This window comes from Kogia breviceps, chromosome 3, assembly GCF_026419965.1.
Source record: "Kogia breviceps isolate mKogBre1 chromosome 3, mKogBre1 haplotype 1, whole genome shotgun sequence".
NCBI classification, from domain to species: domain Eukaryota; kingdom Metazoa; phylum Chordata; class Mammalia; order Artiodactyla; family Physeteridae; genus Kogia; species Kogia breviceps.
The window spans coordinates 154,843,679-154,866,614 of record NC_081312.1 but is presented as its reverse complement, the minus strand read 5'-3'; the positions used below and the strand labels follow the sequence as shown (position 1 = coordinate 154,866,614).

The window sequence follows — 22,936 nt, the reverse complement described above, 5'->3', positions numbered from 1 at the left end:
ATACCTTGAGCATGCTCAGATTTTTGGAACTTTCACAGTTATATCATTATCTTGCTTTTATTTATTTATTTATTTATTTATTTTTCCGGTGTTCTTGTAATTTTTTTTTTAACATCTTTATTGGAGTATAACTGTTTTACAATAGTGTGTTAGTTTCTCCTTTACAACAAAGTGAATCAGTTATACATATGTTCCAGATCTCTTCCCTCTTGCGTCATCTTCCCTCCCACCCTCCCTATCCCACCCTATCTTGCTTTTAAATGTCCTTTTTCACTAAGTTCCTTTGGTCAGAAAAAAAGGAAGCAATCAACTGACATCACTAACCTTTAAAATTTTTAATTGTCTCAAACAGTGCTAATGCAGCAGGTACTCACTTTAAAATGTGTTTCCAGGAATTCCCTGGTGGCTCAGTGGTTAAGACTCCACGCTTCCACTGCAGGGGGCTCAGGTTCGATCCCTGGCCGGGGAACTAAGATCCCGCGTGGCTCACGTTGTGGCCAAAAAAAAATAAAATGTGTTTCCTTTGCTTTTGCCACTGGAGTTAACGACCGATAGAAATGTTTGTAAAACATCAGTATAACGTTTAAAAAAGTCTAAACCTACAAAGATGTATTTTTTAAAAGGAAAAATAAGCATGTTCCAGGGGATTGATACTTTTTTATCTTCCTCATAATTAAAATATAAATCACACATTTGTTAAGCTTTGGCTATAGAAAGTAAAAGATGGATTTCCCAGTTCTGTGCCTGAAGGCAAGAGTTCCACAGGCCGTCTGTGTTTTCAGCCGGCCGTGTTTACCCACCTGCTTCCCTCCCAGCCAGTCCTTTTACTCTGAGGCTTTGCTCTGAAGTTTTATTAGGGTTTCCCAGTATCCTCAGACCTCATCCTTCAATTAACTTTCACGTTACCTTGTGTATTTATCTTCGTTCTCTGTCTGAAGATATTTCCACTAGGAGTTCTAGCTCTGAAATATTTAAAATATAGACTTCAAAGTCAGTGGAACCGTGCCAAGCATGCCTCCTCTGAAGATAAATGGAAATGCTCTTGACACAGGGCAAAGTCAAGGCTCATTAACTTAAACAGGATGCAGTGTGTCTTAGGGAGGCTCAGCTTGGCCCTGTTTGTAGACAGAAGAGCAAGCCTTACATTCAAACAAAAACAAACAGGTTTTACCTTATGAGTGGAGGGAGCCTCCCCACTGGACACTGTCCCCCTGGCGCTCCCGGCCTCCTCCGTGGGCACCTCCTACCGCAGCTCTTGCTCTTGTAGCTGATGCTGCTGTACTTTGGGTACGGGGTGTGGAGGCTTCTGGGGACATGTCCTATATGCTGAGTGGGAACCAAAACCTAAATTTGTGTTGTCAACCTGAGCTCAGCATAGCTGGTGACTGCAGGAAGATGCTAGACATTTGGAAGAGGCAGGGAGCACAAATTGTAGGTTTCCAAGGGGGTAATTGTACACCTGGCATTGCCTATTATGGAAAGTAATCATTCAGGGTCGTGGCTTTCCCCTAGCAAAATTTGGGAGACTTTAGTTCCCTGTGTCATGTTTTAAGTAAATCTTAGGTAATGCCTATAAAATAACATTAGTGCTTACTAAATATTATTGTCATCCTTCATGGACTGACTCATTTTTGCTAGGTTGCAGACGAGATCGTTTCTGCTCCTATCCAGATCCCCAAGAAGATGATGAACTTGGAATGGATTGTCTATCCATTGGAATGATAACTATATATGAGATCTAGTTTTAATTTGTTCAGAAACAGCCTTTGGCCAGAATCACATTCCATTCAAAGCAAGATATGCCTCCAGTGTACCGATCCCTGAGCCTGGGTATTGTTTTAGATTTTTTTTTTTTTTTTTTGGCAACCATTTTTAAAGTTTTTATTGAATTTGTTACAATATTGCTTCTGTTTTATGTTTTGGTTTTTTTGGCCACAAGGCATGTGGGATCTTAGCTCCCCGATCAGGGATCAAACCCACACCCCCTGCACTGGAAGGCGAAGTCTTAACCACTGGACCGCCAGGGAAGTCCCCTGGGTATTGTTGATGTGCCCAAAGAGATAAACAGTTTTACTTACTTTGGGGAGCTCAAAATCTCACTGACAACATAGGACATGCCACAAAACGGTTCATCACATACAACCTCATGCTGGCCTGGTGCACAAGTGAATGGCTCAGGAAAGAAAACACCACAGGTAGACTGGGGTGGTTGGGAAAAGTTTCTGAAGGCGGTAGGACTGGAATGGACCTGAAGGACCCCAGGGTTTTCTAGGTTGTGGGGAGGAGTGAGGACAGTCCAGACAGGGGCTCAGGGGCTGTGATGAGGCAGTGGGGAGTCTAATTGCAGGAGCAGAAGATTTACTTGGAGAGAAAAGAAAGGGTTGGAATAGTAAGATGGGGCCAGATTGTGGAGGTTACTCTAAGGACATGGGTTTTTATCCCAGGGATAGTGATTTGCCGAAGGGTTTGATGAGCAAAGTAACACAACAAGAGTTTTTTTTTGGAAGACCTACCCGATGGGAAGTTACAGGATGGATTGGCGTGCAGAGTGACATGAGTGTGGCAGCTTGTATAGACAGAACTGGGGAGAAAGCAGGTCTGGGAGAGCAGAGGAGAAGTCAGAAATGAGACTTGATTAGGCCTGGAGATTCCCAGGTTCTGCCCTGGGAAGAAGGGAGAGGCCAGGATGGAAGCTGCTAAGTGCAAGTAGTTAAGCAAGAGTCAGAGGGAGCGGTGGGTGGAAACGAGGTCAGTGGTCAGGAACTAGGATACCCACCCCCTCACCAGCCATGTAAAATGATACACAGGAACCAAAAGGGTAGGACAGGACAGGTGAGTAGTTTGAGCAGTCAGGGGCCCACTGGAGCAGGGTACGTACCATGGGGAGGGACAGTCAGCGGTGGTGAGGATTCCAGGAAGACCTCTGAGGGACAGACCCTGGGTACCAGTGGGGGTGTTCATCATGGGGCAATGCTCATTTTCTCACACTGAACCGACAGGCAGCTCCTGATCGATTGACCACAAGGTGCCACCACAGAGCAACAGAAGTAGTGTCAGAAACGTGATCATCTGGAAACCATCTCCAAGATAGAAGTGACAAGGCTTAGTGACAAAGTCTATGTGCGAGGCAAAGGAGAAAAGACTGAGAAGTTCATCCTAACTCTTTTAAGCCTGTGAGGTAGAGGGTAGAGTGATAGGTAGAAATGGAAAGATGTGGGGAGAGACTAGGAAGAGTCCGGTTTGGGAGGTGTTGAGTGTGCAGTGCTGCGATGCTCAGGAAGAAATATCAACAGAAAGGAGAGGAGCCGGGGGCTGGAGCAGAGGCGAGATACCAGGAGTGAATCAACACATTGTAGAAACCCTCGCCACCCATGTATTCCGTTAACACGTATTTATTGCACGATTACTATAGAAGAGACGCTGTGCTATGCTAGGCTCTGGCACTGGAAGAGTTCAACCAGGGACTACATAGGAAAAGATTCCAGAGGAGGGTGAGGACTGACCTTTGAGGGATGCCCAGGTAAGTGTGGGAGAAGAGAGAGGAGTGAGCAAAGGAAACAGAAGAGTGAGAAGAAGAATCTGGCCAGTGTGATACTGGGGCAGCCACAGGCGAAGAGCATTTAAAGAATGGCATGGTCGTCTATAGCTAGAGTTGACTGAGCACCTCTCCCCGACGCAGAAACACTTCACCCTTCACACCATCCCTTGAAAGGCAGCAGAGCCTTCGCTGACCACCAAACACACCAGCTACCTGGGAGCTCTCTCTCGTCCTGACCTCCAGGGTCCCACATAACAACTCACGTGGCATGCCTTAGTTACTGTGCTGCATTTTGAGTTTTCTAGTATGTGTTTATCAGAACCCACCCTGACTTCTGCCCCCTTCACTCTGGGTCATCCAAGTATTTCTACGAATTTACAGTGAGCTGTTGCTTGAGTTTTCTCTTTACTAAAGTCTTTTCCTCTGTGGGCGTTTTCTTCCTCCTTTTTAAACTGCTGGTGCCACATATGTGTTCTGCAGATTCTTTTTTTTGTTTTTTTTTAAATTTGTTATTGGGGTATGGTTGCTTTACAATGTTGTGTTAGTTTCTGCTGTACAGCAAAATGAATCAGCTATACGTATATATATGCATATCTCTCTCTTTTTTTGATATCCTTCCCATTTAGGTTACCACAGAGCATTGAGTAGAGTTCCCTATGCTATATATATATATATATATATAGTAGGTTCTCATTAGTTATCTATTTTATACATAGTATCAATAGTGTATATAAGTCAATGCCCATCTCCCAATTCACCACCCCCCCCCTTGGAGTCCATACGTTTGTTCTCTATGCCTGTCTCTATTTTTGCCTGGAAATAAGTTCATCTGTACCATTTTTCTAGATTCCACGTACGAGCGGTATTATACGATATTTGTTTTTCTCTTTCTGAGTTACTTTACCCTTGTGACAGTCTCTAGGTCCATCCACGCCTCTGCAAATGACACCTTTGGGCTCTACAGGCTCCCTGTCTGACTTCTGAATCCCTGCTGCCCAGTCCGTGCCTAGGTTTGCTTTTGTTTATTTTGTTTTCTGGTCCTCCCTGTCCCACACGTGCAGACTTCCTGATTCCACTGTCTAACTAACCCCTTGATACAACGTCCAACAGCTTTCACCCCCTCCACCTCCTCAGACCTGTAGCTCATCCTGACCTCAGCACTTACCTCTGGGACTCTTCCCTATGCAGCACCATATGCTATGTCTCGAGCTCCTTAGAGAGAAAAAATGTTAGTTCCATGACCTAATGGTTTCTGAGCCCTCTCAGGCTCATCTGTAGACTCTGATGAGAAGCATCATGAATTCCATCTTTTAGGCTGTACAGTAAGTCCCCTACGTACAAACGTTCAGCTCTGAGAGTGCGTTCGTAAATCCAATTTGTTCGTAAGTCCAACAAAGTTAGCCTAGGTACCCGACTAACACAATCAGCTCTATAGTACTGCACCGGAATAGGTTTATAATACTTTTCACGCAAGTAATACATAAAAAAACAAAAAAAAACATTTTTAATCTTACAGTACAGTACCTTGTAAAGTCCAGTAGTACCAGCTACATCACTGTTGCTTTTACGTTTGATTCTGGACATCCTGGGCTTGAAATAAAGAACCTGTACTACTGGAATCTATACAGTACTGTACAGTAAAGTACACAGAAGCACAGCCACTTGTAGAGGATGCACGCATGTGACAATATACACCAGACACATGAACTAATGTATGTGACTGGTTCACATCTTTGAAAGCTGGCAACTTGAGGGTTCATACGTAGGGGACTTAAGGTACTTGGTGCTCTGGCCATTTGGGTAGAGCCATGGTCCCTGTGGTGGGAAGAGGATCCATCCACCTCCTGCCCTGCCCCCACCCCTTCTCCTCTGGCAATTCTTCTTACCTCAGTCTGGGGGCTGGGGATTGATAAAAGCAGGATGGTCAGGAGGTCAAGGATTCTGGGGGTTGTAACACTGGGAATTGAAGACCAGGTGGACTGTGCTTGGGTATGGGACTTACAGAATCAGAATTCTAGCCTGGGAGAAATTTGAGGGATTAGAGCTTATGATCCAGTCAAAGAAGGGTTAAGGAACGGTACTCAAGAGGAGACTCTTAGAGGGCTTCCCTGGTGGCGCAGTGGTTGAGAGTCCGCCTGCCGATGCAGGGGACACGGGTTCGTGCCCCGGTCCGGGAAGATCCCACGTGCCGCGGAGCGGCTGGGCCCGTGAGCCACGGCCGCTGAGCCTGCGCGTCCGGAGCCTGTGCTCCGCAACGGGAGAGGCCACAACCGTGAGAGGCCTGCGTACCACACACACAAAAAAAAGAAGAAGAAGGAAAAGAGTAGACTCTTAGAGATGGAGACCTTTGTTTTGTACGATGTTGATGTTTAAGATGCTGTGAAACTAGGGCTTCTTCATTGGCAGCCTTGGAATTCTGATCATTAGTATCAGGACCGCCGGGCCCAATTATAGCTCTGGTATAAATACATGTCTCAGCTGTTCCGTATAGCCACATGCCAAGGGTCAGATCTGGGTGTCGGGACCTGCGTGGGTCCCCAGGGCCAGCTGTGGCAGTCCTAGACGTACCCCAGCAGGAGATGATGATGCTCTAACTTGAGACTCTGCTATAAAATGAATGCATTGAATCTCACTGGCTAAGAATGGCTTTTCCCTAGAGATCCATATGCAGATAACACCTACTTACATATTTAAGTCAGGCCCACAGATTTCATGAGGAGGTCCAGGGAGAGTCTGGTAAGAACGTGTGTCTGTCTGACATGCAAATATAGCTGCAGTTGACTCGTAGCAAATGAAGGCCTTTGTCCTCATGGCTTTTACTCTGGCCTGACCTTGACTCTCTTGCCTCATCCGCTGTGACATCATCCTGTGTCCTGATGACTCAGATTTAGACCTGGCTTCTGCTTGTCTCCCCATACTTTTTTTTTTTTTTGCGGTACGTGGGCCTCTCACTGCTGTGGCCTCTCCCTTTGCAGAGCACAGGCTCTGGACGCGCAGGCTCAGTGGCCATGGCTCATGGGCCCAGCTGCTTTGCGGCATGTGGGATCTTCCCAAACCAGGGCACGAACCCGTGTCCCCTGCATCGGCAGGCAGAGTCTCAACCACTGCGCCACCAGGGAAGCCCCACCCCCATACTTTTGTATACATTCCTTGCCTCCCCAACTGGACTATAAGCTCCTTGAGACCGCCAAATGTTTTACATTCATCTTTCTGCACCCCCAGAGGTTCCACGCCTAGTCCAAAAGAGGTGCTCAGTAACTACTTTGTGAATGCATTATTTTATTTTATTTTATTTTTTAATTTAATTTTATTTTTTTGCAGTATGCGGGCCTCTCACTGTTGTGGCCTCTCCCGTTGTGGGGCACAGGCTCCGGATGCGCAGGCTCAGCGGCCATGGCTCACGGGCCTAGCCGCACCGCGGCATGTGGGATCTTCCCGGACCGGGGCACGAACCCATATCCCCTGCATCGGCAGGCGGACTCTCAACCACTGCGCCACCAGGGAAGCCCTGAATGCATTGTTTTAAAAAAAATAGGTGACATCTTCCCGGTGTAGAAACGAATCCACAGTTTGCATAATCACCAAGCTAATTCGTCACTGCCAGAAGTAAGTTTAGATCTTTAGCTGAATTTGTCATGTAACTGTCCACTCCTTTTCATAATTTGCCTTCATCCTGACTTTGGATACTGGATTGGCAACAGAGGAGAATATAGTTTTTAGAATTCTACCTGATGACTGAGTTATTGAGAAGGTTTTGAGGGGAGAAAATAAGGAATTTGGTTTTAGACACGTTGAGTTTGGAGTTTATCCATCACAGATAACAGTATTAAATTCGTAGCCTCACCACTCACTTGACCTTGGACAAGTTACTTAACTTTTACTATCAAGTTCCTCAGATATAAAACAGGGACAGGAATATACCCCTCCCAGGATCACTGGAAGATGGACTGAGGCGTGAGGTCAGGGCCAGCACTGAGAACACAGGTGGGCGCAATCGACATTGTATTTGATCCACCTCCCCTCCCTTCAGGCAGGGGGGCATTCTGCTCTGTCTTAGGACAAAGGCCAGGGCTGGAAGTAAATATTTGAGAATCGCCAGCAGAGAGTTAATAGTTGAGGCCTGGGATTCAGTGAAATCATTTGGAGAGAAGATATGAGTGCAATAGGAAGGGGACTTCCCTGGCGGTCCAGTGGTTAAGACAGCGCTTCCACTGCAGGGGGCACGGGTTCGATCCCTGGTCGGGGAACTAAGATCCCGCATGCTGCGTGGTGCGGCCACATAAAATTTAAAAAAAAAAAAAAAAAAAGAATGCAGTAGGAAATCTACAGCAGGAGGAACGGAGTCAGGGAAGGGGCCGAGGCCGCTGGTGGTGGGGATGGGGGAGGACCCAAGAGCGACTCAGTGTCTCAGAGGCCCAGGAATGGAGTTGAAGAAGAAAGGCATCATTCTTAGCGTGAACTGCCGAGGAGAAGTCAAATTGGATGAGGAGTGGGAAAAAGCATTTGGACCCGGCACTTCTGATAGCAGCTTTCGGGGACATTGTGGGAGGAGAGGGTGGGTTTCAGGGGCCTTTGTCAGGGTTGAGGATGCAGAAGGGAAGCAGAGGTGAGAGGTGGGGCCGTCACTTAAAGGATGAAGCACCCGTGAAGACAGGGCCTTTCTTAGATTCAGAGACTTGGAGACGTGTGTTGCGTTGGGAGTAAGACTGGAACTCGGCGTGGGTGGGGATGAAATTCTCAAAGTCGTGGGAGGGTGGGAATCCAGCGCTCAGGTGGAAGGTTAGCCCTGGGATGGAAAAGCAGTGCCTCTTCCAGACACGCCAGGGAGCAAGGGGAAACAGCAGAGGAAAGAGAGCTGGTAGGCGTAGGACGGGAGGGACGGCATCCTTGTCTCCCGACTGAGGTCATCCCCCCCAGCGACTGATGTGTTTGTAGCTGAGCAATGCGGAGGTTTACTTGTAAAAGCCTGCCTTGGGGATTGGACGTATTGAAGAAAACATTGTTTGTAGGCTGTTGCTGTCGTTCCTCCCGTCCCTGTATCTTGCCCACAAAGGTGGTACGAGCGAGAAGAAATCACTTTTAATGTTTTGCTATTGTCATACCCGAAAATAGCAAATTCTAAGTAAAAATGCAAAAAATCCTGCCTGCCTATGTATCATGTCTGCCTGCTACAAAACTGTCCTGTTCCAGGTTGGGAGGGTTTAACATCTGTTTTACTTTAGGATAAAGGTTTTGGACTTCGGGATTGTTGATGTTTTTGAAGAAAATACTTTGCACTTAATCCTGCTCTTTTGTGAAAAGCTGTGATCTTTGTGGTACGCAGGCCTCTCACTGTTGTGGCCTCTCCCGTTGCGGAGCGCAGGCTCCGGACGCGCAGGCTCAGCGGCCATGGCTCACGGGCCCAGCCGCTCTGCGGCATGTGGGATCTTCCCTGACCGGGGCACGAACCCGCGTCCCCTGCATCGGCAGGCGGATTCTCAACCACTGCGCCACCAGGGAAGCCCCAGCTGTGATCTTTAAATGCCCTGTATTTCACACAGACTTAGTAATAGATTCCCTTTACCATCTCTCTTTTTATCCTTTATCTTTTAATTGAATTTGAGAGCTAAAAAGTCTGTAGGATCTGGTCTGACCCTTTTTACTCAGTATCAAACAATGGTTAGTTTGAGGAATCCACAAACCCGCTGGAATTTCTATGTATGGAAGATTTCTAAGTAAGGGGAATTTACATTTTTAAAAAGTCCCAAGAAATTCAGATACTTCTCATTTTGGAACCAATGGTATAGAGCTTTTTTTTTGTCAAAAACAACACCCTAGTGGTACCATGAAAAGGACCCTCCACTTCAACATCCTCATCTGCAGGTGGCGGTTGTTGGAACAGAGGCCTCTTAGAGTTTTCCTGAAAGTCTTCCATACCTTCAAAGAATTAGGGCCCCATCCCCACCTCCCAGGCATCTCATGTGTTGTCAGACAGTATAATAAGCAGGGAAAAACAGTGGAAAAGTCCTTAATGTAACACTGACAAATCTGAACACTTCACTAGCACGTTACAGTTTTCAAAGCCTTTTCAAATACAGACACTGTAAAGAAAGCTTGCTGATCTGTGCAAAAAGGTCCAGCAATACCGCTTTCTTTATTTATTTTAACAAATCACTACCTAATAATTACCCGAATTAGAAATGAACATTTGAAAGAAGAAACATTACCTGGCCTCACCACCTGAAGATAACCATTATTATCATTTTACTATATTATTTTCAAGTCCCTTTTCCATATATAGATTTTGTTGGAAGGAACACAAGTGTGACCCTGTTTTTTGTAGACTGCTTTTTTTTTTTTTTTTTTTTTTTTTTTTGTGGTTTGCGGGCCTCTCACTGTTGTGGCCTCTCCCGTTGCGGAGCACAGGCTCCGGACGCGCAGGCTCAGCGGCCGTGGCTCACGGGCCCAGCCACTCCGCGGCATGTGGGATCTTCCCGGACCGGGGCACGAACCCGTATCCCCTGCATCAGCAGGCGGATTCTCAACCACTGCGCCACCAGGGAAGCCCTAGACTGCTTTTTATGGAACATTTCAACATGAGTTTTCCCCACATTAGCTCTTGATGAGACATAATTTTTAATGGCCTCATATTTCCTTAGGAGATTTGTTTTTAGCACAAAACCTGTCATGTGTTGCAACAGTTTTGAGGAGGGTTGCCTCCATATCTGAAATAACCTGGTGAACTTTTAAAAAATATTTTTTGTTGTGAAATATAACAGATACAAGTAGCCAGATAGAAATGTTCATAAGGTGTACATATCCAGCTTAATGAACTGTAAGAGGAACACTCGTGACAAGACATAGACTATAGGGACTTCTCTGGCGGTCCAGTGGTTAGGACTCCACGCTTCCACTGCAGGGGGTGAGGGTTCAAGCCCTGGTCAGGGAACTAGGATCCGGCATGCCGAGTGGCATAGCCCAAAAAAAAAAAAAAAAAAAAAAGACGTAGACTATAACCAGCGATACTTAAGCCCCCCCAAAATGACATGCTTCTTCCCAGCCGTAACCCATTCCCCTCCCCGATCCTTAACCACTATCCTGGTTTTTAGGGCTTCACTTCCTTGCTTTTCTTTCAGTTAGGTATCCCTAGACAGTGAAGTTTAATTTGGGGTGGGTTTAAGTTTTTTGCAAATGGTGTCGTATAGCATGTGTTCTCTTGTGTCTGCCCCTTCTGACTAACAGCAAGCCTTTAAGATTCATCAGTGTTGCCCTACGATATTCTGGGGCACGACTTCACCCCCGTTCACTTATCCACCCTGCTGTTGACACCCCTTATGGTTGTCTCCAACCGCTCACAAATGGTCTTGAAGACATTTCTAATCTGTGGTGAATATACCTGGGAGTAGAATTGCTAGGTCACTGGAATTGCTACGTGTTATTATATCTTCACTTTTACATTTTGTAAAGTGCTTCCATCAACTTAACACCCCCGTTGGGAGTGAATGAAAGTCCCTGTGGTCACATTTTTGTCAACACTTGATATTGTCAACTTTTAAATTTTTGTTAGTATCACATTGTGGTTTTCATTGGTGAAATTTCATTTCGTTTTTACTAATGAAGTTGAGTTTCCCTCCCTCCCTCCTTCCCTTTCTTCCCTCCCTGCCATTTAGATTTCTTCTTTTATGAAACGCCCATTTTGTAAAATGCTGCTTTTCGGTATTTGGTCATTTTTTTCCCCACTGATGTGTTCTTTATATTTTGTAGATGTGAGCCCTTTGTTGGTTATATGTGTGGCAAATACCTTTTCCCACTTGCCTTTTTACTTTCTTACTGATGTCTTCTGATGACCAGATGTTCTTTATTTTAATGTAATACCAGTTGTCATATTTTCCCCTATTAATGGCTACTGTTTTACGTGATGAAGTTTTCCAGTGAAAACGTTGAGTTGCAAAGTGTTTGTTGTCATTAAGGCTATGAATGTCTGTGTGTCAAAGGTGGAATTTGTTGAGATTGGTACTGGGTGTGTCCTGGTGCCTGTGAGTGGAAAGCTGATAGCTGAGGGTCCTTCAGTGAAATACTCAGGTTTCTCCATAAGGCATTTCAAGGAGATCATGATCTCAGAGGATGGACAGATTCAGGGCACTCAAGAGAAAAGGCTGTTCGAGTAACCACACACCCACCTCTGCCCCTTGAGTCTGTGCCCATTTCTCCTTTACTTATTCAATATGGCCCCCAAGGTGCATGGAGCAGGATATAAAACACAGTGTCAAGATACTGAGAAAAACACCCGTCAGAATGGCCATTGTCAAAAAATCTACAAACAATAAATGCTGGAGAGGGTGTGGAGAAAAGGAAACCCTCCTGCACTGTTGGTGGGAATGTAAACTGATACAGCCACTATGGAGAACAGTATGGAGGTTCCTTAAAAAACTAAAAATAGAACTACCATATGACCCAGCAATCCCACTACTGGGCATATACCCAGAGAAAACCATAATTCAAAAAGACACATGTACCACAGTGTTCACTGCAGCACTATTTACAATAGCCAGGACATGGAAGCAACCTAAGTTCCATTGACAGATGAATGGATAAAGAAGATGTGGCACATAGATACAATGGAATATTACTCAGCCATAATAAGAAACGAAATTGAGTTATTTGTAGTGAGGTAGATGGACCTAGAGTCCGTCATGCAGAGTGAAGTAAGTCAGAAAGAAAAAAACAAATACCGTATGCTAACACATACATATGGAATCTAAAAAACAAAATGGTTCTGATGAACCTAGAGGCAGGACAGGAATAAAGACGCAGACATAGGGAATGAATTTGAGGACACGGGGAGGGGGAAGGGTAAGCTGAGACAAAGTGAGAGTAGCACTGACATATACCCACTACCAAATGTAAAACAGATAGCTAGTGGGAAGCAGCCACATAGCACAGGGAGATCAGTTTGGTGCTTTGTGACCACCTAGAGGGGTGGGATAGGGAGGGTGAGAGGGAGACGCAAGAGGGAGGGATATGGGGATATATGTATGCATATAGCTGATTCACTTTGTTATACAGCAATTAAATACCAATAAAGATGTTTTTTTAAAAAAAAGATGCTGAGAAAATAGGTTCAACTATAACGATAATACTCATTACTGTGATAGGTTATCCTGTGTGATTCTCATCATTCCACAAATTTGATCAAAGAAGGTAAGGGCAAGTCTGATGCCATTTCAGTCTGGAAGTCTTCTGCTTTATTTTTGATTTTTAGTATTAATCATCTCTTAATCCTCTGTCCTTCAATAACTACGTTCAGTTTTCATTTTCCTCTTTTCCTTTTTTGATTTATGATCTATTTGTTTATAATTAATAGCAAAATATCCTGCCATGGGACCACCACTGTGGAAAGAGCCTACACTTCAAATGTGAGGTTTGGAGGTAACTCTTACCTTCAGGTGCCTTCTGACTCCCACACCCCATGCATGCAGCATCCGATGGCCCTCATGCTTTGGGATGTCATAGCCTACTTTTGATGAAAATTGTGGAGGGAGAAGGAGACCCCTAATCTTATTTATACTTCCCCCTCCAGGGGACTTTGAACTCTCAGTTAAATTCGACTGAAATGGACCTCCTAGTCCATCAAAGAAGGAATTCAGTGGTGCTTACAGTGGAGGGAGGTCCCTGGGATAACTTTCCTCCAGTAAAAAGCATCACCCTGGGTGATGGCCTGCTGATGCACTAGAACAGGGCTCATTTCTTACATCTCTCATCATTTCATCCTGATTGAAGGGATTTCTGTTGTAAAAGCTATGGTCTCTGACATGGGGATTTAAGGCACAGAATGCTGCAGACATGAGTTCCTTCCTCAAACCTTCCGTCAAAACTCCTTTTGCTGACCATTTTTTAATAACCTGTTCTTTCAACTGAAATGCAGCCCAGGCAAGAACATCAGACAGGACGTGCATGTTGGGACCCTCCTCCACAGGCACAGTTGTATTAGATGGTGTCAAAGTTCAAAGGGCTGGGGCCGCACAGAAACTTCCCTTTAGAAAGAGAGGGTGCACCCTCGTTCTGAGCAGGTGATTTCCTACCTACGTCTGGGGAGGAGAGAGCATCTCTTTTTTGTTGGTTTGTTTGTCTTCGATTTTTTACAGTCCTGTTTCCTCTTCCCTGTAGGATTCGTAATAGTCCCTTACCTGTCTCCCTGCTTCCTCTTTATGCTCTGTCGTGCCCTGCATGCCACAGGAAGATGAGTCTTCACGAAGCACAGCCTTGTTCCTGTCCCCTTGACCTGAACGTCTCCAGGGGCCCCTCACCTCCTCCAGGACAAGCTCTGCCTCCTTATCTTCCCCCTGCTGGCCTGCCCAGCCTCGCCTCAGCCCTCCAGCCCCCCAAGCTGCTCACTGGACTCCACCCGGGCCCTGTGTGACTTCATGCTGCTTACCGACAGTCCTTTTGATCCCCACGTGTTCAGCCCCTGTCCACCCCTCACGGCACAGCCCAGATGTCACCTCTCTGTAAAGCACAGAACAGCACTTACCAGCCAGAAATAGCCATTCCCTCCCCAGATTCCTTCCTGAGGGCCCCCATTTTCCTGTGAAGTTTGAGGGAGCCTGAGGGGGAGGCAGCTCAGTGAAATCCTGCCACCCGCCTCAGCTCTAGACTGACAGTTCTTTTCACTGAAGGCTGTTATCAGAAAGCATGTCCTAGGGATAAACCATAATGGAAAAGTATATTTTAAAAAAAGAATGTATAGGACTTCCCTGGTGGTGCAGTGGCTGAGAATCCACCTGCCAATGCAGCGGACATGGGTTCAAGCCCTGGTCCGGGAAGATCCCACATGCCGTGGAGCAGCTAAGCCCGTGAGCCACAACTACTGAGCCTGCGCTCTAGAGCCCGCAAGCCACAACTACTGAAGCCTGCAAGCCACAACTACTGAGCCTGCGCTCTAGAGCCCACGAGCCACAACTCCTAAATCCCATGCACCTAGAGCCCATGCTCTGCAGCAAGAGAAGCCGCTGCAATGAGAAGGACGTGCATTGCAAGGAAGAGTAGCTCCCGCTCGCCACAACTAGAGAAAGCCCAAGCACAGCAACGAAGACCCAGTGCAGCCAAAAATAAACAAATAAATAAATAAATATTTTTTTAAATTAAAGAAAATGTATATGTGTATAACTGAGTCACTTTGCTGTATAGCAGAGGTTGGCACATTATAAATCAGCTACTTCAATTAAAAATAATAATGTAATATTAATAAACTACATTACCCAGCAAAAAAAAAAAAAGAAAGCATGTCCTACTGCCCTGTAAACTACAGTGGGTATTTATGCAAAGAAGTTGGAATCGTTGGGTTATAGCCTTCAACTTCACCAGATAATATCACATTATCTTCCCAAGGGCTCATACCAATTTATACTTCTGCAGCAATGTCACAGACTTCCACTTTTCCATGTCCTTGCTATCCCTTGACATTGTCTGACTTTTTAGTTTTTGCCTTTCTTTTCGGTGTAAAAAAATAAATTGTGGATTTAATTTGCATGTTCACATACTAACGAGGTTGAGCATCACATCTTTTGGTTTTTTTTTTTTTTTTTTTTTTGTGGTACGCGGGCCTCTCACTGTTGTGGCCTCTCCCGTTGCGGAGCACAGGCTCCGGACGTGCAGGCTCAGCGGTCATGGCTCACGGGCCCAGCTGCTCTGCAGCACGTGGGATCTTCCCGGACCGGGACACGAACCCGTGTCCCCTGCATCGACAGGCGGACTCCCAACCACTGCGCCACCAGGGAAGCCCCCAAGCATCACATCATTTTAAGTGTTTATTAGGCATCATGTTTTCTTTTCTGCGATATGTCTTCATTTATTTTGTCTGTCTTTTTTCTTCTTTATTTCTACATACTCTTAATATATTATGGATATCCTTTGTAGGTTCATATGTAGCATACCTGTTTTCCTGGGATTCATCTATTTTGTTCCTCCATCACATCTGGGGTGCTCGTTCTTCTGCTTGGGCCAGGGTAGCTCACCATCATGTCTACTCCCCACCAATGGGAAGGGGAGGGCATGGAGCCTTCTATTTAAAGTTATGACCTGCAGGTTGTACATGTCACTTTGTTCACAGCCCACGCCCAAAGCTTAGTTGTCTGCACACCAGGCTGCCAGGCAGGCCAGGAAACGAAGCCTGTATCCCACACAGCTTTTTACCCAACTAAACCTTGGCAGACAGTGGAGGGGGAGACCACTGATGGATTGAAAGACTCGGAAGGGTTAAACCCCAAGGAGAGGCTATAGAAAATATATTTGCCTTTAAACTAATTGTCTCCCAGTACCTTTTCCTGATGATAAATGTTAATTTCTTTCATATTTTATTAAAACCTCACTTAAAGGACTCTAATAATATTATGATCTAGCAAACACGCTTCTGTTTTTATTTCAGAAATACATTTAGGATGGTCAAAGAAACTCAAGAAGGGAGAGTAGGAAATGAAATGACTCTGGGAACACTGAAATGAAGTTTATGATGCATTCATGTAGTTAATTTCCAGAAAAAAAAATGTCACGTTCATTATTTTTGCAAAAGTTGTGGAGGACAGAATCTCAGTCACTTAGTACTGAGATAGGCCCCTAACATTTCTGTGGCATTCACATCTATCTTCAGCTAAAGGGTACCCGTGAGATGATGTGGTTTTAAACTGGCAGGTGTGGGAGTTTTGTGAGTTTATGATACCGTGGTGTTGGTCTCACTCTCTTTTTCTTTCACACAATCAGCTAACGGCCCATGCCCTCTGGTTTCTCCAGGTATGGCGTAAGCCCCGAGAACATCATCCTGTATGGTCAGAGCATCGGGACTGTCCCCACGGTAGACCTGGCCTCCAGGTACGAATGTGCAGCCGTAATTCTCCATTCGCCTCTGATGTCTGGATTGCGCGTGGCTTTTCCCGATACCAGGAAAACGTACTGCTTTGATGCTTTCCCCAGGTAAGCTCACTCCTGTCCAACAAGTGCTAAGGCATCCAGTGACCCAACTTCACATCAGATGCCACCGTTAATTGTGGGCTACTAATAAATGTCTCCTGAATGCAGCTGGACATCAGCCCCTGTGTGGGGCTCCTCAGGGAACGTGGAGGTGGATATGACATGTACACCAGCCAGAAACTTGGTCCTCTGGGCTGGACCCCTTTGTAAAACAATCTACCAGATGATGTATAAGGACCTTGCTTGTACCGATATCCAGGATTAATTGGTTTAGCTGGATGTGCAGGATAAAAAAAAAAAAGTGCCCACATGTCTTAAAGGAACGTCTAGTTCAGTGTCCGTTCATTCGCTCAGATGGACATGTATTGTCGAATCACGAGAGCTAAATGCAAAATCTGTGATGAGGCCATTAGCAGTGGTCTAGACACTCAAAGAAAAACCGCAAGCATCCCCGATTTTGAAATTTCTGTTACTTTTTCAGTCAGCCCAATAGGTAAGAGAAAAAGTGAAGTGAGCTATTTGCAAGCTGGTAATGGGCTGCAGGGACCGTGTAAGTGGATGGTCCTTCCCTCCCCTCCCCACCACCCCAGACCGGTGCGACCACTCATCCCTCCTGCTGCCCACTTGTGCCTGAAGACCGCCTCCCCTGCAGAGGAGGGGCCGGCACCCTCCGCTGGAAGCGTGTGCATGAGAGCCCACAGCCGGGCCACCTCCTGCCGGCGCCCCAGGGGCAGCAGAGCTCCTGCCACCCCAGTCCCTGCTGTTTTCTAGTCCCCTAATAGAAGAAAAACGGGCAGCTGTATATACACGCAAAAGCAGCGAGCACACTGCTTTCTTGAATAACTCTCTTTGAAAACTTAAGCTTGTTTTTTAAAATCGAAGCTGAGGAAAGTATTTACTAAAAACTATTTGCCCATGGTACGTTGCTAAACGGGCCAAGATTCTGACAACGGGACTCACACGGCCATGTTGTAGAAAAAACCCCACAGAAGAATGTCCAGTTTGGGGATTTTGATTGACCCATTCATTGCTGTCATTCTGTTATTGCTGGGAGAGAAAAAGAACATCATTTGGTTACATAAACATCTGTTCCACAGACTGGCTTGTTTCGCAAGAAGAAACTTTCTCTTAACACCTTGGGTTGAACTTCATTTCTGTGCACCCTGAACCAGGTTCAGTGAAGTTCAGCTTCATGGGAAAGTTGAACGAACTGCAAATTTCCAGTGGCGTGGCTGAGAATGCTAAGTAGGGCCCATGTGCGACTCAAATGTGGCCTTATTTGTGCTGAATGGGTATTGAGAGGCCAGTTTGTTGAAAGGGAGATGTTTAGCATGTTTGTGGGAAGCTATGCTAGGAGTTACCCTGGCAACAAAATGAATAGGTTTTCCCCCTGGCTCTTAAATTAGCATATACCTTAAAATACAACCACGACAACTAATTATAGCTTATTCATTAATAGGAAACCAGCAACTGGTCTTTACTGGGTTTGTCTGATCTGCCAGCCCACGGCTAAACATTTCACGCTTTGTATCTCACAAGACTCATTTTACAGTTAGGAAACTGAGGCTTAGAAAGTTAAGCGATTTAGGCAGCTTAATTAAGGTTGGTGAGTGGAAACAGCCAGAAAAGGCCATTCATCCTGTTCAGTACCATAAAGTATTAATATGATAGATTTCAAACCATTAACAGTCACATGGACTTTCATCATTAATTGAATTTGGGGAATGTTTTCTTACTGTGTCCATTGCTACCAAATGCACACTTGTCTCTGTGTGCCTCTCTCTCTCTCTCTTTTTAAAAAATTTATTAATTTTATTTATTTATTTTTGGCTGCGTTGAGTCTTCGTTGCTGCGTGGGCTTTCCCTAGTTGCGGCGAGTGGGGGCTGCTCTTCATTATGGTGCGCGGGCTTCTCATTGCGGTGGCTTCTTTTGTTGTGGAGCACGGGCTCTAGGCACGCAGGCTTCAGTAGTTGTGGCTCATGGGCTTAGTTTCTCTGCCGCATTTGGGATCTTCCCAAACCAGGGCTCGAACCCATGTCCCTTGCGTTGGCAGGCGGATTCTTTTTTTTTTTTGCGGTACGCGGGCCTCTCACTGCTGTGGCTCCTCCCGCTGCGGAGCACAGGCTCCGGACGTGCAGGCCCAGCGGCCATGGCTCACGGGCCCAGCCGCTCCGCGGCATGTGGGATCTTCCCAGACTGGGGCACGAACCCGCGTCCCCCGCATCGGCAGGCGGACTCTCAACCACTGCGCCAGCAGGGAAGTCCCTGCCCCTGTCTTTAAAGGAAGACACTTTTGCATTTCTTTTTTAGTATTAAAAAAATAGAGATAAGGAGTCCTGATTATTATTTGGTTGGTGGTTTATTTTCTTTTACCTCCTTTACATTTAGAATCAGATGGTGGCATTTAACCTCAGGTACATCCATCGTCCAGGTTGAAGAGAGTCTCCTAACTCATGCAGCATGGAGCTGTCAGTAAATAGATTTTTTTAATTGAATATAACTGGACTCTTGCATTCTTAGAAGAAGTCACTTTAAAATTTAAATATAAGAGGAAAGTAGATTTCTAAACAAGATTCCTAATCTGCAAAATTGACCCCTTCCACAGTGGCCTTGATCTTGGCAAATGACATGGCTGATGAGATTTTGCAGTCTTCCCGGATGTCTTGAGGTGGCTGGCAACTTCCTGAGTTGTTAATAAGGCTCTGTGACAGCTGTTTGTAGATCTTTGAAATGTATAATGGATGTCAGAGCTCTGTGCTATCACCACAGCCTCATGTCTGTCCTTTAATGATCTCTCCGAGCTTCAGTTACCTCCTTGATTTAACAGAGATGGTCCTTCCTTTCTCACTGTGGCTAATTGGAGATGCAGTGAGGTTTTGTATGTAAAGTGCAAAGCACCTGGCTGTGGTCAACGCTGAGTAAATGTTAGCTATGACTTTTAACAAAAGGATCCCTATGGGTAGTACCAATTTGATCCCCTTGTAACTTTGGCTAGGATGAGATACAGAAAGTCAACAGCAAGGGGGTCTCTGGCAGGAGGCCAGACTGGACAGAGGGTTGCCTGTCTCCATGTGTTTGCAGGTGAAATGACAGTTACCTCTGTCAGAGAAGTTGCCTACACACACAGCCCAGCAAGGTTTACAGTGTTTTTAATTCCTCTTTGGGAAACGCTTTCAGAGTCTGCAGCACGTTCTTTTGGAGATGCTCAAATATTCATCCTTTGTCGGTAGCTTTGATTTTTGTAAACAGTCAGAAATCATTCAGAATTCAATCTAGGTGTTGTACATTAAGTTTTCAAGCTAAATAGTATGGTTTTTATTTAAAAATGAAGTATTTGTTTTTATGAAATGAGGTTTCTGAGGATCTTGTTAATCGGTGCTGAAGGTGGCTTACACGGAAAGAGTCCTGAAAACTTGAGTGGCTGTGGATTCAGTGCTCAGATTTCAAATAGACATTCATTCTGGTATGTTAAGGTCTAGCTTATTTATTAAAAAAAAAAAAATCCTCTCTCCAAAATATGAATATATCAGAAATATTAGTTACTGGATTGCTAGTCTGACGACATTTAGGAGTTCTGTTTTTAATAAAATCCTTGAACAGAAACACAATGGCAAAGTGCAGTGTGGTATTCTCAATTGGATCTTGGAACAGAAAAAGGACTTCAGTGGAAAAACTCATGAAATCCAAATAAAATCCAGAGTTTGGTGACGTACCAATGCTGGTTTTCGGTTTTGACGAATGTACTATTGGTAACGCGTGGTGTTGGCCTTATGGGAAAGGGGTTGGGGTGGATAGGAGCTCTGTGTTATCTTTGTACCTTTCCTGTAAATCCAGAATTATTGCCAAATGCAAAATTAATTTTTTAAAAAGTGAATTACTAGAAAAGTGAGGGGGGAAAAGACCCTTGCGTGCTTACCTTCCTTGCCTGTGAAGGCCGACTCGGTTCCATTAAGTGTGATGTCTGTCACCTGTGAGCATAACTAAAGGAGTCCTTTTTCTCCCCCTCCCCCTTTCCTGTCTTGCAGCATTGACAAGATATCTAAAGTTACCTCTCCCGTGTTGGTCATTCATGGTACAGAGGACGAGGTCATCGATTTCTCCCATGGCCTGGCCATGTATGAGCGCTGTCCTCGGGCCGTGGAGCCCCTCTGGGTCGAAGGGGCTGGCCATAATGACATAGAGCTTTATGCACAATACCTAGAAAGGCTAAAACAGTTCATATCTCATGAACTTCCTAATTCCTGAAGAAGATGACTTGATTTTACCTCATCTACTGTGAACACAAGAATCCTCGGTTTTGCACATGCTTTAACTGGATAGCTGTCATGGCGGGATAACCACGAGGAAGTGCCCAGCTTTTCAGGTGTCCTATTCAGAGAGCTGAGGGCATCTTGGTCTTTCATATCCAGAGGTTCTACTAACTCACACGTCATGTTAAACTGAACAGTTGTGATTCCCAGCTTCATCGCCTTGCAGAATGGAAATGAGAGCTGAGTGGGGGGGACCATTTTCTCTTGCTATAAAAGATGCTCACACCCCTTTCTCTTCCTTACCCACCACGTAGGATTCATTTATGCAGGGCTCAGCCTCTCTCCACCCGTGTTCTCAGTATGTGACCTGCAGCTCTCTTTCAGCCACTAGATTGGGTGCAGTGCATTTGTGAAGCTGTGATAGTGTAACTGGAAACCATCGTGATGAAAATCCCTTTGTTAATTTTTGTTAACACTCCTATCTTTCCCCCAAACAAATCAATTAAAGGGTAATTTACTGGAACTATCATGAACGGCGTCATCAACTGGAACCATATAAATATAACTGGAATATTCTTAAAAGGAAACTGGGGTTTTTTTTAAGTGTAAATTTATTACTAGTCCACAGAGTTTTAATATTTTGATCGTCTGGTTGGTCTAACAAAGAACCTAGCCGACTTTCCTTCTGCAAAGTCCTCCTTGTAGGCTTTTTTAAAGTACTGTACATATTTGCAATTACATTGGGCATAGATTCTTAATAGATAGTTTTCTTTTGTCAGGCTACAACAATGAACTGCAGATTCCTTGTTTGTAATGTAAATGATTGAATACATTTTGTTAATACGTTTTTATTCCTATGTTTTGCTATTAAAAAATTTTATAACATTTCCAAGGCAAAAAGTTACAAGTTTATGCTTTGAAAAATTTATGTAATTAAAATTTCACTAAACTAATCTTTTTAGTTTAGGAGTTATTTGGGTTTTGACACTGGAGTTGCGCCAATAAGCATCAGAAGTGTAAGATGCTTAAAATTGCTACACTGCTTGTGTTGGTTGGGGGTTTGGGTTTGAGGGTTCTTTGGTTTTATTAAAAAAAATTTTTTTTTCCACATTTAAAAGCCTTAAATGTACTGTAAGCCTCAGATTGTTGTACAGCTGGATTGCGGTTGATTGCGTTTGTGTACTGTTGCTTGGATGCGACACAGCGGTTGGTCATGGAATAAAGGATGCATGGATCAGAATGTGTGGGCTCATGTGGTTTTTTTTTCCTTCATCTCTCCATCAAAGAAAACATTCTGGCTAGATTTAAGAAGAAACCCTTGGAGCTTACAAACGTCACTACCTTTCTCAAAGTGTATATTTCTTTTTAACTTTTTATTTTATATTGGAGTATAGTTGATTAACAATGTTGTGAGAGTTTCAGGTGTACGGCAAAGTGATTCAGTTACACATATACATGTATCTATTCTTTTTCAAATTCTTTTCCCATTTAGGTTGTTAACATAATACTGAGCAGAATTCCCTGTGCTATACAGTAGGTCTCAAGGTGTGTGTTTTTGTTCCGTAAAAGACCGTAGATTATTTTTGAAGGAGCCAAGATATAAAGGCTGCAGCAGTAAAGTACAGATGGAATCCAAATAGAGAGGGCAATGGATTCTGGCTATGAAAACAAGAATGATGAAGGCAATCTCACTGTGACCTGGCTAGGAGGGAGAACAGGCCTGTTTCTTTGGAAAACCTGAGCTGAGTCTTTTCAGTCCTTTGATCACTGACTAGAAAAAGAGCAACTGAGGGGTGCTTGTTTTCAACTCTCAGAACACCCCTTCTGGGCACACAGGAAGAGAAATGGTGGTGGAGGGAAGGTTTAAGGGTGTGGGCTTTGCTCCCGTGAGTGTGTGTCCCAGCACATTGCAGGCTACTTCCTGGTCTTAGATCAGTACCTGTAATGGGAGACCTTGGAAGGATGGGGCCCTGCTCATCTAGGGGAGTCATCAGTGAAGCTACAGAGGTGGTACTGTCCTAGAGGTCCAGGAGACCTAGAAGGGAAAGAAGCATATCCAACAGCCCGCCGTTGGGGTGTGAGCAGCTAACCTAGGTTTCCAGAGACCTGATTTCTGATCCTGTTTGTCTGCTGCTTGCATCTTCTGTAACCAATTCCCCCTTTTTTCCCTCCTAAACTATTTAGTAAACTTACTTTTGTCTGCCA

The 22,936-nt window shown here is 44.9% G+C and overlaps 1 protein-coding gene across 1 annotated transcript in view; it reads left to right on the top strand.

Moving 5' to 3' along the window:
* ABHD17C (abhydrolase domain containing 17C, depalmitoylase) overlaps nucleotides 1–21,971 on the top strand; it is a 56,560-nt gene extending 34,589 nt beyond the window's left edge. The window contains exons 2-3 of the mRNA XM_059059154.2: nucleotides 16,304–16,483; nucleotides 20,507–21,971. Coding sequence (XP_058915137.2) covers nucleotides 16,304–16,483; nucleotides 20,507–20,726 — 400 coding nt within the window. The 3' untranslated portion in view covers nucleotides 20,727–21,971. The remainder of the gene's footprint in view (nucleotides 1–16,303; nucleotides 16,484–20,506) is intronic.
* The last annotated feature ends 965 nt before the right edge of the window (nucleotides 21,972–22,936 follow it).